The 12,519-nt window shown below is 30.4% G+C and overlaps 1 protein-coding gene across 1 annotated transcript; it reads left to right on the top strand.

The window, feature by feature from the left end:
* Positions 1-6,241: 6,241 nt before the first annotated feature.
* On the top strand, positions 6,242-12,273 carry LOC143055171 (angiopoietin-1-like). The gene is made up of 4 exons (XM_076228309.1): positions 6,242-6,704; positions 7,676-7,827; positions 9,180-9,276; positions 12,035-12,273. The coding sequence occupies exons 1-4, from the start codon at positions 6,275-6,277 to the stop codon at positions 12,271-12,273; spliced, it is 918 nt and encodes a 305-aa protein (XP_076084424.1). The 5' UTR covers positions 6,242-6,274.
* Positions 12,274-12,519: the final 246 nt, after the last annotated feature.

Here is a 12,519-nt window from a genome sequence, read left to right as displayed (position 1 = left end):
AGCTACAGAAATAATTAGTAGGTTTTTCCCCTTCCTGTATCCATTGAACACGGGATCTTACTAATTTCCCTTTTAATTTTTGTGTTCGTAAACTTTCGAGCTCATGCTTTTTTGCTTCTAATGCGTTAATGGAATGTTCGTCAACTCTTTCTTCTAATTGAGTTATTTCATTTCGAAGATTTATTTCCCTTTTTTCGTCTTGCTTTTTTTTATAGCTTGAATATGAAATTGTCTTCCCCTAATTTCCATAAGAAGAGTCTCAAGCAAAATCTGACAGTTAATTCTAAAATGAATGTCTGTATTATCTATTTTGTCAATATTTTCCATATTATAAACTAAAGCACAATATTGTTTTTTCACTTCCTGAATTTTTTGCTTAATAGTATTTATATAGTCTATATCATATAATAAAGAGTTGTTAAACTTCCACAAACCTTTTCCCCTAATGAAAGGGTTAAATTCTAAATCTAGCAAAATCATAGAGTGATCTGACCGATAGCTTGGAAGCACATTACAATTTTTTAGACTGTTTAAAAAGTTTTCAGTGAGAAGAAAAAAGTCTAATCTAGCCTGTTTAAAAGGATTTCTCTTTCTCCAAGTGTATCGCTGTACATCTGGAAAAAGTTCTCTATACGGGTCTATCAAATTTCTTTCTTCAATAAATTCCAATACTTTTTCCCTAGCTTTCTGATTGTTAATATTCACATAGTTGCTATAATCTATACATGGGTTTTGGACAAGATTGAAATCACCACAAATAACAAAGTATTCATTTTCAAAATCATCAATAACAGACATAATATTAGAAAAAAAATCAGGATTGTCTGTATTTGGTCCGTATAGACATACAAGAGTTATCTTTCTATTTTCGACAAGAATATCTAAAATTAAATAGTTTCCATTTATATCTTTTTTTTCTTTCAACACTTTGCATTCAAAATTATTATTGAACAAAATAGCTACACCTCTAGAGTTTGAGCTAACAGATGAAAAATAACACTCATAACCCCACATAGATCTCACTATGTTTTCTATATCATTTGTAAAATGAGTATCCTGAATACAATATATATTACAGTTCTTTGACTTCAGCATATCAAATACGTCTCTTCTTTTTAATGTGTTACCAAGGCCTTGACAATTAACAGACAAAATCTTTAATGAACTCATTGATAGTAAAATGTTTGCATCCAAATTACATCAAGTAGTTGACTGAAAGAAATAAAAATAATTATCCAATAATGATGTAAACAAGGAAAAGTGATTAGAATGGGGATGTCAAACAGGATAATTTTCAAAGGAGTGTTTAAAAATAAATGAAAAAATATAGAAAAATAAATGAGAAAAAGTTTAAAAAAATATTCAATGGATTGAATATGACAATTGTGATAAAGCATTTTCATAATTATGAACAATGTTTCACAATTTTTCAGTTTCTACAGAATAATATCTTTACATTAACATTTGCCATAAGTGTCATTTATAATTGTAATTGTGAGTAGTATATATTTACATGTTCAATTATAAGAATAATAGAAATTAGTGACTCAAGGGAGATAACAAAAAATACAAGTAAGTCACCTTATAAATGTCGTGATTGTATATGCTTATAGGTTCTAAGTATACTAATTTTACCATAAAGTTTCTATATAATATAAATTATCATCAATGTTTCTTATTATTATAAAATAGTAATGTATAAACATATTCTACAGCAGAAAAACTTGAACATAATTGATTCAAGGGAGATAATACAAAATTAAAAAAACAAAACAAAAAAACACATTCACATTCAATATAAGTAGTTAAATTATTTCTTATTTCTAGATATAAATTTGTATAATTTTACAGTTACTAATTAAGGTGTCAAAATGAATACTTGTAAAAACATTTTCTATTAATTTCAGTTAAAACCAAGAATTTTAATACATCTTGTCTATTTTCTTTGTTGTAACCTTGTCCTTATATTATCAAATAAGTTAAACTTCAGTTGTAAACCATCTTCCATTCTACCATATACTCCAGAGTTGTAAAACCATACAGATTCAAAACAGTTCATGTCTCTCAGTTTACTAATCAGCTGCATGTTTCTCCAGGTAACGTCATCACTAATGCGTACTTTGTTATTCAAGTTTTTTCTCTCTACCATCACTTTTCTTTTAACATCACTATTGAAAAGTCTTACAATCATTGGTTTTGGTCCAGGTTTGTCTGATGGCAAGCGGTGGATTGCAACAACATCCCGCTCTTCGAGGTGAACATTAAGATCCCTCCTCACAGTTTCTATAAAGTCTGATCGCAAATTCTGATCCTCACGTCTGGGAAAGTTCATGACTTTGATGTTGTTTTTCCTAGAGTATTGTTCATTATAGTTGGCACTAGTTAATGCCTCTTGGTTTATTCTGGTTGAATCCTCTAAGCCTTTTTTGTTTTTAATAACTACATCTCTGGTTTGGTCAATTTGTTTTCTAAGTTCTTCATTTTCTATAGATAAGGCTTCAAACTTGCTTTGCATCTCTTGCATTTCTTTCTGTACTGTTGCTAATTTAGTGTTTAGTTTCTTATCCATAGTTGATTCAAATCTTTGAAATAGTTTGGTCACAATAGAGGTCACAATTATTTCTAAATCATGAGTTCTTACAAGATCTTTTGTTAGTATGTCAAGATCATCTTTTTTGGTTATCCCCTGAAGGTTTGTTTTGATTTCATCAAGGTCCTTTTGTAGACTATTTAATCCACTAGTGTCCATGCTATTGTCTGACTCACTAGACAACTCTGAATGAGTTCTTTTAGGTAATTTAGGTTGTGTTCTAGCTTTTGTTTTATCTAAATCCTTTCTGGCTGACAATAATGTTTGAACAGTATTACTGTTAGTAGATTTCTTTTCCTTATAATTTTGTCCAGTTTTATTACTTGGTAAAGAATTGCCTCCAGGCATATTGTTGTTAGTCAATATAACTACTCACAACAGAAAATCAATAATTCAACTCTAAAGATCCAAATGAAAATTCTTTAGAAGCTCATAGGTAAGTAATTCCACATCAAATTTCTTCAAAACATATATATTAAGAATCCAAATTCACTTCTTCATCCTTTTGTATTCGTTTTAATTACTGGCACTTTGAAAAAATAACTAAATTCTGCAAAAACTGAGGAGCTGATTTTTATGGTGTTGACAGCTCGGCGGCCACATCTTTTTTTATAACAAAAAGTCAAAAGTGAAAGAAATGTATCATCTTAGAATGCCTGAATCAAGTTTGGCTAAGAATTCCACTAAAACCAGTGACAGGATTGCTGCTACTGTTTCGATGTTCTTTTACTGATTTTGGTCATGGATGAATACACTATATCATCTTTGTTTACTTCATCATGTTACCTTAGTAGTTTCAATATTCAATACAGAATTTTTCTATAAAGTTTCCTATTGATTTTCGAAGATTCATTTAAATGTCGTTTTTAATTACCACCTGAACCTAGTGACGGGATACACATTTCTACACTTTCTCTTTTTTTCTAAAATGGGTTAATTTTTCTTTCGTTTACTCTCTAAATATTATGATTGTGTATTTCTGTGTGCCTTGCATAATGATACTAAAAATATCATGTGTTTGCTGTCAATTGCTAGAATACCACCAACAGCGGTTACTGGTTATGTTTATATGTGTCATTTAGAGAGAAGTACATCGCATGTATAATCCCTTAGAATCCATTATAATTATCATTGACTGACAATTATATAAAAGCACTCTCATACCAAATTATAGTTATTTATATAATACAGTTATTACTGCACGAGCTATCAATGACATATATCATACATGTAGAATAGTAATGTGTTTATACCATTATAGTGAACAATATGAGGAATCATTAAATCGTTCATATGTCAAGTCAGTACATTATTATTGTCTTTATACTACATTCTAGAAAAAAAATATTTTCAATTGTTGTTTGTTGTGTTATTACTATTTATTTGATTTTGGATATTAGGGAAAATCCCATTCAATAAAAAGAAGGCCTCACATCTGGCGGATAAATATAAAATACAGTGAAATGTACATTACCTGATCGATGGTGAACGACTTTGATTGTGTATGGACTAAAATATCGACTCTAAGCATAGAACATAATAATATATAGGTTTTAAACAAAACATATTTAGTAAAAGATGTTTTCCAACAATTGTAAAAAAAATAAAAAAAACAATTGTTCAGAGAACAATTGAAGGTCTTTCCAAAATAAAAAAAATATTTTGATATGAAAATAGTAAGTCATTGACAGCATCAAATGATAGCTTATAGTATGCTGATTAAAAAAAAATGGTTTCTGTACAATAGTTTTTAAATAAGGGAGATAATGTGTTACTTCCGGTTTGAAATTTACCTCCGGTATTATTTAACTGTTTAATGGACACTGATTCCAAAAATGTATAGTTCTATAAACTTTCACATTCAAAATATACAAAAATTAACTACTACTGGTTTACACAGGGTAACTTCTGGTTCCTTTTTCAAGGTCATATTGCTTGGAACTTAATGCAAAAAGTCTCATGTCTTTATCATGTATATATATGAGGCAAAGGTTAAAATCTAGAACATCAAATTAACCTATGACCTTGAGCTAAATTTCAATGTCATAAACCAAGGACCTCAAATCAAAAGATCCTCGGTCTTGTTTATATTTGGTGAACGAGTTATATCACCATGTGCGTATTTTTAAATAAAAGAGGAGAGAAAACTCTAATTTTATGTAACCGTATCCTTTAAATCACTTTGTATGTGTTTAGACATGTCGCAACTTAAAAGTAAGTAAAAATATGTTCTCGTTATCTCAAAGTGTGTTATAAAAGTGGGGAATATTAGCCAAATCCAAATTTAGAAATGACCTTGACCTTTGACCTTTTTTTATATTTGTTTTACCAAGGACCTCAAATCAAAACACCCTAGCTATCTATCACTTAAATTATAACTACATATTTCTTATTAAAAATACAAAAGGGGAAATAACTCTCATATTTAGTCTCCGCTTCGGGTCATAATTATATTTAAGATCCTGAGTATATAACGAGCAAATTGGTGAAATAATTTTGTCGTATTGTACACAAGCAAAACAGTGTTTGGGGAGATAACTCTTACAATAAAAAGTGTTCAGCTTAACAGGGTGAGTTTCAAAATCGTATTAAATGTTCGATATCATGCACAAAAAATCTAAGCGACATCTTGCGAAACAAAACAGCACGGTCAGAAAAAAAGTGGTTGTATTTAGAAAACATTGTAATGTAATTTAGCGCCAAAAATTGAAATTGTAACCTGTATTTACAAATCTATTTTTTTTCTTTATAGCTATTACATTACTTCATGTTCCCAAATTTGTTTACTTATGTTTTTGGCAATTCACTGTGTACTTTAAAGCAATGTGTATATAAGTGGCAAAACAAAAGTCTGCGAGACTTTGTTACTTTATGCGTTTGTTATTAGTGATAATCTGAAAGTCTAACATTGTATGGCTTAAACTTCTTTTAAAACGACTGTCTGAATCATTTATTTAAGGAATACTGTGCCAAAACCGCTGTAAATATTTTTAAATTGAGTTATTCAAAGAAAGGAATAAAAACATAATAGCAATCAGTACACATTTAACATAGCAAATGCAAAGACGCAATTTCATGCAATGTTAACACTTAGCAATCGTCTTAAAATAGCGTCCTATCTTTAACGCATCATTCTCGCATTACTACTATTTTTAAAAGTGCCAAAAGTGCCAAAAGAAAACAGAATATCGTATAAAGAATGTCTGCTTGCGTCAAATATGTCATATTGTGAGGATTTTGTTAATTTATCAAACATAAATGTTATTGTGGAGGTATTTCATGACGTTATCAGAACATATATATTCTAATTTCTATAGAAATTATTTCATTTTTACAGCAGAACAGTTTGATATCGGGACGTTAACATCCTTCTGATATCCACAGAAAGGATATAACACATTTACAATGAAGGTGACGGTAAAATTTGTTTCATTTTGTTCGATAATAATATTGTTGACTAACAATATTATTGATGGTAAACCCTGTACGAAGTCCGGTTCCGAATGCAAACAAGTGAGAATGCCATTGATATCAAATAACCTACAAGCCCCTCTTGTAGCAGAACTTGACATAACGTCAATGAACGAGCAATTACAATCTCATATTGATGAAGATATCAAATCCACCTTTTCTGATGATGTTAGAGATATGGTGAAAAATTAGCAAGAACAATTGAAAACATCCATGTTAAAAGATTACTCTTCTAAACTGAACGATTCAAAAGAAGAATATGACAAAAAGATGTCAAACATAGTTAATAATCTTGAGGACAAACAAGAAAATATACAGCATGACGTATTTAATGTTTACAAAAATTTAAATTTAAGTGAAAGTGAATCAAATTTTAAAACGGAAAAAACAGATTTGTTGAGTGGTTTTGGACACCGACAGAAAAGCTTGAAATTGGCAATGCTTTCAGAATATACATCCAAGCTTGACAAATCACAAGAAGATAACAATAACAAAATACTCGATCTTGCTACTGACCTTAAATCTCAATTTGCGAAGTTATTAAAAGATATCCAAGAGGAAGTAACAAAAGTCAATACTAATTCGAAAACTCAAAGAAAGGAATTAGAAGACTGGAAGACAAATTTGGCAAACGCATTAAATGGTAAGGCTGTTCTTAAAACTTTCTTTTCTTTATTATGACTGTTTTTTTACGAATGTCAATGTAGAAAGAAGACCTACTCAAATTTGATAAGTACCATACCTATGTAAATGAAAACTTGTCAGAGACGGAGAATTATTGATACAAAGGATTGTGAACATACATTTGTGAGGGAAACTATATTTCCTTTCTTGTCTTTCTCATTTGTGGCTTCGAGACCAATGATGAGTCAATTACATTAGAAACGCGCGTGTAGGAATCATCAGCCTTGTATTAATTATAAGCTAAAACAAAATTTATTGTAAAGACATTTTGGTATGAATAATTTTTTGATTGAAATTTACCTTATATTCAGTGTCATACAGTCATGCATATTATTTACAAAAATAAGTTGTGCAATAAATCATATGAGAAGATTCTGCAGTGTTTCTTTACTACAAAAAAATCAACAATTTATTTGATTACTGCTAGACAAACATTCTTCGCTAACTAAAAAGAAATAGGTGAAGTCCATTTGTTGTATCCAAGCAACTGGAAACGGACTTTTTGGATTACAGTGGTCAGTATTTGTGATATGCTGATTTTTACGAGATGGTTAGTAAAAATCACTGAAATTGCAACATAATGATATGAAGATTAATCGAAAATATTAAAACTACGGGATAAAAGTTTAAAGTAATTGCACCTGTATCATGTGTATGTTTTACTTAGTTTACTCAAAAAAAGATATGAATTGCTGTAAACCAACTTATTTTCGCGAGCGATTTATTTTCGCGATTTTCGCGAGTAGAAAAATAACGCGAATATAAATCGTCGCGAATATGTTAAAAATTTGATCTTTCCTTATTTAACTTCATCAAGTAATCAGAAAATCGCGAAATTAAATAGCCGCGAAGTGGTCAAGAAATATAATTACAATTATACTTTATGTGATTTTCCTACAACTTTACTTACAATGCCTTGTTTATAAACAGACGCATATGTAGAGAAAAGGTTCAAAGACTGCTCAGAGATGCACAAGAAAAGCTTTTCGAAGAAAGAAAGTGGTGTGTACAAAATATACCCAGACGGCGAAAAGGAGGTTCAGGCCTATTGTGATATGTCTACTGACGGCGGGGGATGGACAGTAGGTTCATTTGTTTTATTCTATAAATATTGCAAGTAATACTCTTTAAACTTCAATAGTAATTCCAAAAAGCAGTAAGTATATATTCTATTAACTTGCATCAGGAAACTTGGCATCTTTGATTTACAATCTTTCATGTCAAAGTTCTCAAAATGTTGATTTACATATCAAGATAATGAAAATTTTGAGAATTTGGACCTTGAAGTTTTATTATTGTAACCTCAGTATAAACCATCCTCTGACACGCAACACATCACTCTTTGTTTTATACACTCCTTCCAACGAATCTTTTCTAATTCTTCGAAAAAAGAAAATCATGCTGTACAGTTATATCTTAAATATCCTTCTTGCGGTTTTTATTTCGAGGAACTTTGTCAATAAAGATACCGGTTTGGTGACTAATGATTTAATACGTGAAAAGGATTGCATCATGCTTATAAATTATGATATAAATCATGGCAGCCGTAGATTTGTGTTCCTTTAACCATGGATTGGATATTTGTAATCGATTATTGTACCCTGAGCGTTGTTTGTTTATTTTTTGCTGTAGAATATAGATAAAAATATTGAAACGAAATCTTGGTCTACATAAACCGGGGCCAATTTTTTTGTCGAAAATTGAAAATATCTTGTTGTATAGATAAGTTTGTCGTAACGCGGAACAGTCGTTTTTGTGTATTTCTGCGTTTGCGCTAGTACAGAGCTATGAAGGTAGATATATTGCGATTATACCGGTCGACGATATTAGGTCGTCATATGTATATGTATATTATTCCACTGCATATTGATTTTGATAGCGAAATGAACATTTGTTAAGTTGAAACGTTCACACGTGACGTCGAACAAAATTTCATAGTCACCTCTGAAAATGATATTCCCCTCATACATGTCGGGACTAAATCGTGGGACGTTACGCGTGGTTTATGTACATTACGTCTTGAACTTCTTATTTCTAAATAGCTTGAGCAAATATCATTATCGTGTTCAAATTAATTTCAGACGTTAAAACAAAAAAACTTATCAAATAATTAATGTTTATCCGTACTATTTATCAATGTATATATATCGTGTTTAGTAATAAAAACTAGCGGATAAGTCGGAACAAATGCCAGTATGCAAACTAATATTTGAAGTTCAGACAGTATACAGAGCTTAGGCAGTGGAAGAAAACATTCATTTCCCTTGGCATCGGGAGATATAAAGATTTGTTCACACTCGTGAAATATGAATATTCGCGGGTGAATAAATCTTCATATCTCCCTAACGCACGGGAAATAAAGTTATTATATTTTTAGATTTCGTGAAATTGATCAGTTAATACTAATATTGTTGCCTTTATTTATGCTATTTAGGTTATACAGAAAAGATTTGATGGATCAGTTGACTTTAACCGGAAATGGTTGGAATGTGAAAATGGATTCGGTTACGTTAATGGCGAATTCTGGTTTGGTATGTACATTTAATTCTCCATAGTTTCGCCTTGTTATCGTATTTCTTTTTGAATTATGTGATTGTAAAAAAAAAAAAAAGATTTTAAAGAAAAAATAGTTGAAGTATTGTATATATTCAAAATAGTAGTTTTTCAACTAAAATATTATATGATACCAGCTTCATAATTTTATGCTTTATTAATTTACTTCTCTATCTTATATCTATTTACTGCATGAAACGATTACACAGAAAATAATGCCATATGAATGATTGATACGTAACATATGTTGATCATTTTGTTGTCCTATCTATTATGAACATTCAACTGTGAACAAAACACTCACATTTTTCTCTTACAAAAATGTGTTTAAAGCGTGCAGAAAGCTACACAAAAACCCATCTAATGTCAACACAATTATGGGTTTTATGAAAGACTAATCATAATACAGTAAGCGAACCTTCAAGTGAAGCCAAGCTTGCGAAATCGAAACTAAGTTACTAGGACAAACATCTGAATTGTATTTTTCAGTTACGAGTAAACTGATAACTGATAAATCCGGAATGAGGTAAAAACGTTTTTAGGAGTACTACCATTAGGTTCAATTTAAATTTCTGTTCATGGTTGGGAGCCGGAAATTAAGTATCTATGTATTGCTTCGCATCACGGTGCGGAGCTATTAGTTTAAATCGACATACAGCTCATCTTAAAATAATAACTTACCACAATCAAATTCTGATTGGTTTCTTATTGATGCGAATGAGCTATAGCAATAGCTATTGGCCTAAATGAGATCAAGAAATACCGATTTTTTCCGTCTCAGGATAAGACATCAAATACAAGAAAATTAACTTTGTGTATAACACTTCTGATGAACGGTCACTCTAATGTTCGATTTACTGTGCATATATTGCACACTGAAATTCAGTATTGAAATACAATTAATAATGCGTGTTTGTTTTGTTACTCTGCAATATACACCATGTGTTTGGTTAAACAATGTTCCTATACAGTTTTACAAAAATGCATTATCTTTATTTTATAAATTCCTCCAATCTAGGCACACCTCAAGAGAAGCAGAGTGGTGTCTATTTGTATTTTTTTCAACAAGTAAAATGAACATTTTTTTTAAAGCATAGATGTATAACGCACACTCATAAACATGATAAAGTAAATCTAATTCATATCAATCAATATCAATCAATATCTAAAAGAACCACATTTCCAATACTAGATCAATAACCACCTGTACACATATTACATTGAATTAGGATAGGGCGAAGAAGTCCTCAGCTTTGTAGAAGGCTCAAACTTGATTCTCTTAATCGTACTCGACTTTTACTTTTCCAGAAATGTTTGCCATTTTTCAAAATTCCATTATGACGTTCAATTTTCTATCTTTTCTCTGAAATTGTCATTGTGACAACATGAAATAAAGTGACCGTGTCTACTGACGTTATAAAAAAAGAACGCATCCTTTTGCAGATCATTCAAAAAGAAGAATTATGGTGTTCTGTATAGCGTCTAAAAATCATGAAAGAAACAGTTTCCGTCACCACATCTACTGTAATTCGATATTTATCCACTCTCGACTATTAAATTTAGATATTTGAAACGCTCAGTGAGCTAACGTTTTAAAGTTGAAAATTTAACTGTCTTGAATGGATACAGATCGTGTCACATTTAATGCAGTAGTAGCTTTTATATGTATATTATATATAATAATGGTTTATTTTGTATGTAAATATAAAATTAAAAAAAATAGTAAAAACATACCGTCATGGAACTCTAACAATGATCACCTCGACTTGAAAAATAAAAACTAATTTCGAAGTAACAATCTAAAACAAAAACCGATGTCGGGTTTTATGTTGATATGTTTCCAGAAAAACCGGATGTATACCAGACATATTCAACAAACACAATCAAGTTAGATATTCAGATCTCAAATGTTCTATAGAACAAAACAATTTTGAGGTTTGACTCATGTTATACCTGAGATCATCATAAGTTTTGTCGGGGTGCGTGTTGCTTATTATTTAGTTTTTTCTGTGTTGTGTCATGTAATGTAATACATTCAAATTGCAAAGCAAATACTTGTAATGTCAAGTTTATACTATATCGTATTATAGTTTATCGAATTATAGCCGAATAATGCGACTGCCGATCAAAACATACATGTGTTACGTAATAATTTTAAGAAGGCGTGAACATATAAAAACACTAAAAGATTTGCATTGCATTAGGATGCAAAACAATCAAAACAAGAGATCAACAAACGAGTGTTTACTCTCTATGAAACCTATAGTTATCCAATTCATGAAAGATTTTTGTTTAAAAGAATAAAACATTTTTTCAGAAAAAAAGTAATAGTGAACGGTTTTAATATCTAACACAAACATGGTTTTTCCAGTTTTTGTTTAAATTAAATGGCATTCAGATGACGATAGTGAATATTACTGATCATGGATTATTGTTCAAACGTCAAGTTCGAAATTAAATTCCTACACGGGACAAAAACTAATTTGGTAAAGTCTAATGCTTACATAACAGAATCAAACACATTTGTCATTTAGTTTATACTACTAGACAAAAATGTTAGACGCAAGGGAATAATGGATTTTTCTTTGAAGTGTTTACTGGACCTGGTCATTTTATCGTTTGTTTTTGTTTTGTCTTTAGTTGTCATGGTTCGTTGACAAAAAATTCTGAATGTCCTATTGGTATCGTCTGTGTATTTTCCCTATTAATGGACACTGTCTTTCTTTGTAAATGTAGGAAACAATTACGTGCATACCCTGACAGCCAGTGGAACATACCAACTGAGGATAGATATTGGTGATACAAGTAATAACAAGAAATATGCTGTTTACAGAATTTTCAGTATTGGAGAGGCTGCTTCAAAGTACAAGTTAACAGTCGGTGGTTATTCAGGAAACATAGGTAAACAAGTATTAACGTCAATATTTTATATAACATTAACTCCCATATCCTCCATCAACCAGCAACCCGATTAGAGTTATCCGCTACATAATTTAAAGTTTAAATCAACTCTATTTAAAGTATATCATGTATCAAAAATATAGGAATGAAAAAGTTCAATCAGTGGTATAGTTGCCAATGCGACAACTTTTCACCATTATTATATTACTTGTACTTTTAATTGTGGAATTCAGTATATCAAACAAGCTAGTTTATATATTAAAAACAGTTTTTGGAAAGATGTATTCAGAGCATTGAAAATGATTACTGATAAAGAAAGA

Source organism: Mytilus galloprovincialis, chromosome 12, assembly GCF_965363235.1.
Source record: "Mytilus galloprovincialis chromosome 12, xbMytGall1.hap1.1, whole genome shotgun sequence".
Taxonomy (NCBI): Eukaryota; Metazoa; Mollusca; class Bivalvia; order Mytilida; family Mytilidae; genus Mytilus; species Mytilus galloprovincialis.
This window is presented reverse-complemented; position numbering and strand designations above follow the sequence as displayed.

Excerpts from the sequence above, each read along its gene's own strand:
- LOC143055171 (XM_076228309.1), top strand. The coding sequence starts at position 6,275 with ATGTTAAAAGATTACTCTTCTAAACTGAACGATTCAAAAGAAGAATAT. Across the intron at positions 6,705-7,675 it reads TTTGGCAAACGCATTAAATG|ACGCATATGTAGAGAAAAGG; the intron begins GTAAGGCTGTTC and ends GTTTATAAACAG. Across the intron at positions 9,277-12,034 it reads TAATGGCGAATTCTGGTTTG|GAAACAATTACGTGCATACC; the intron begins GTATGTACATTT and ends TTGTAAATGTAG.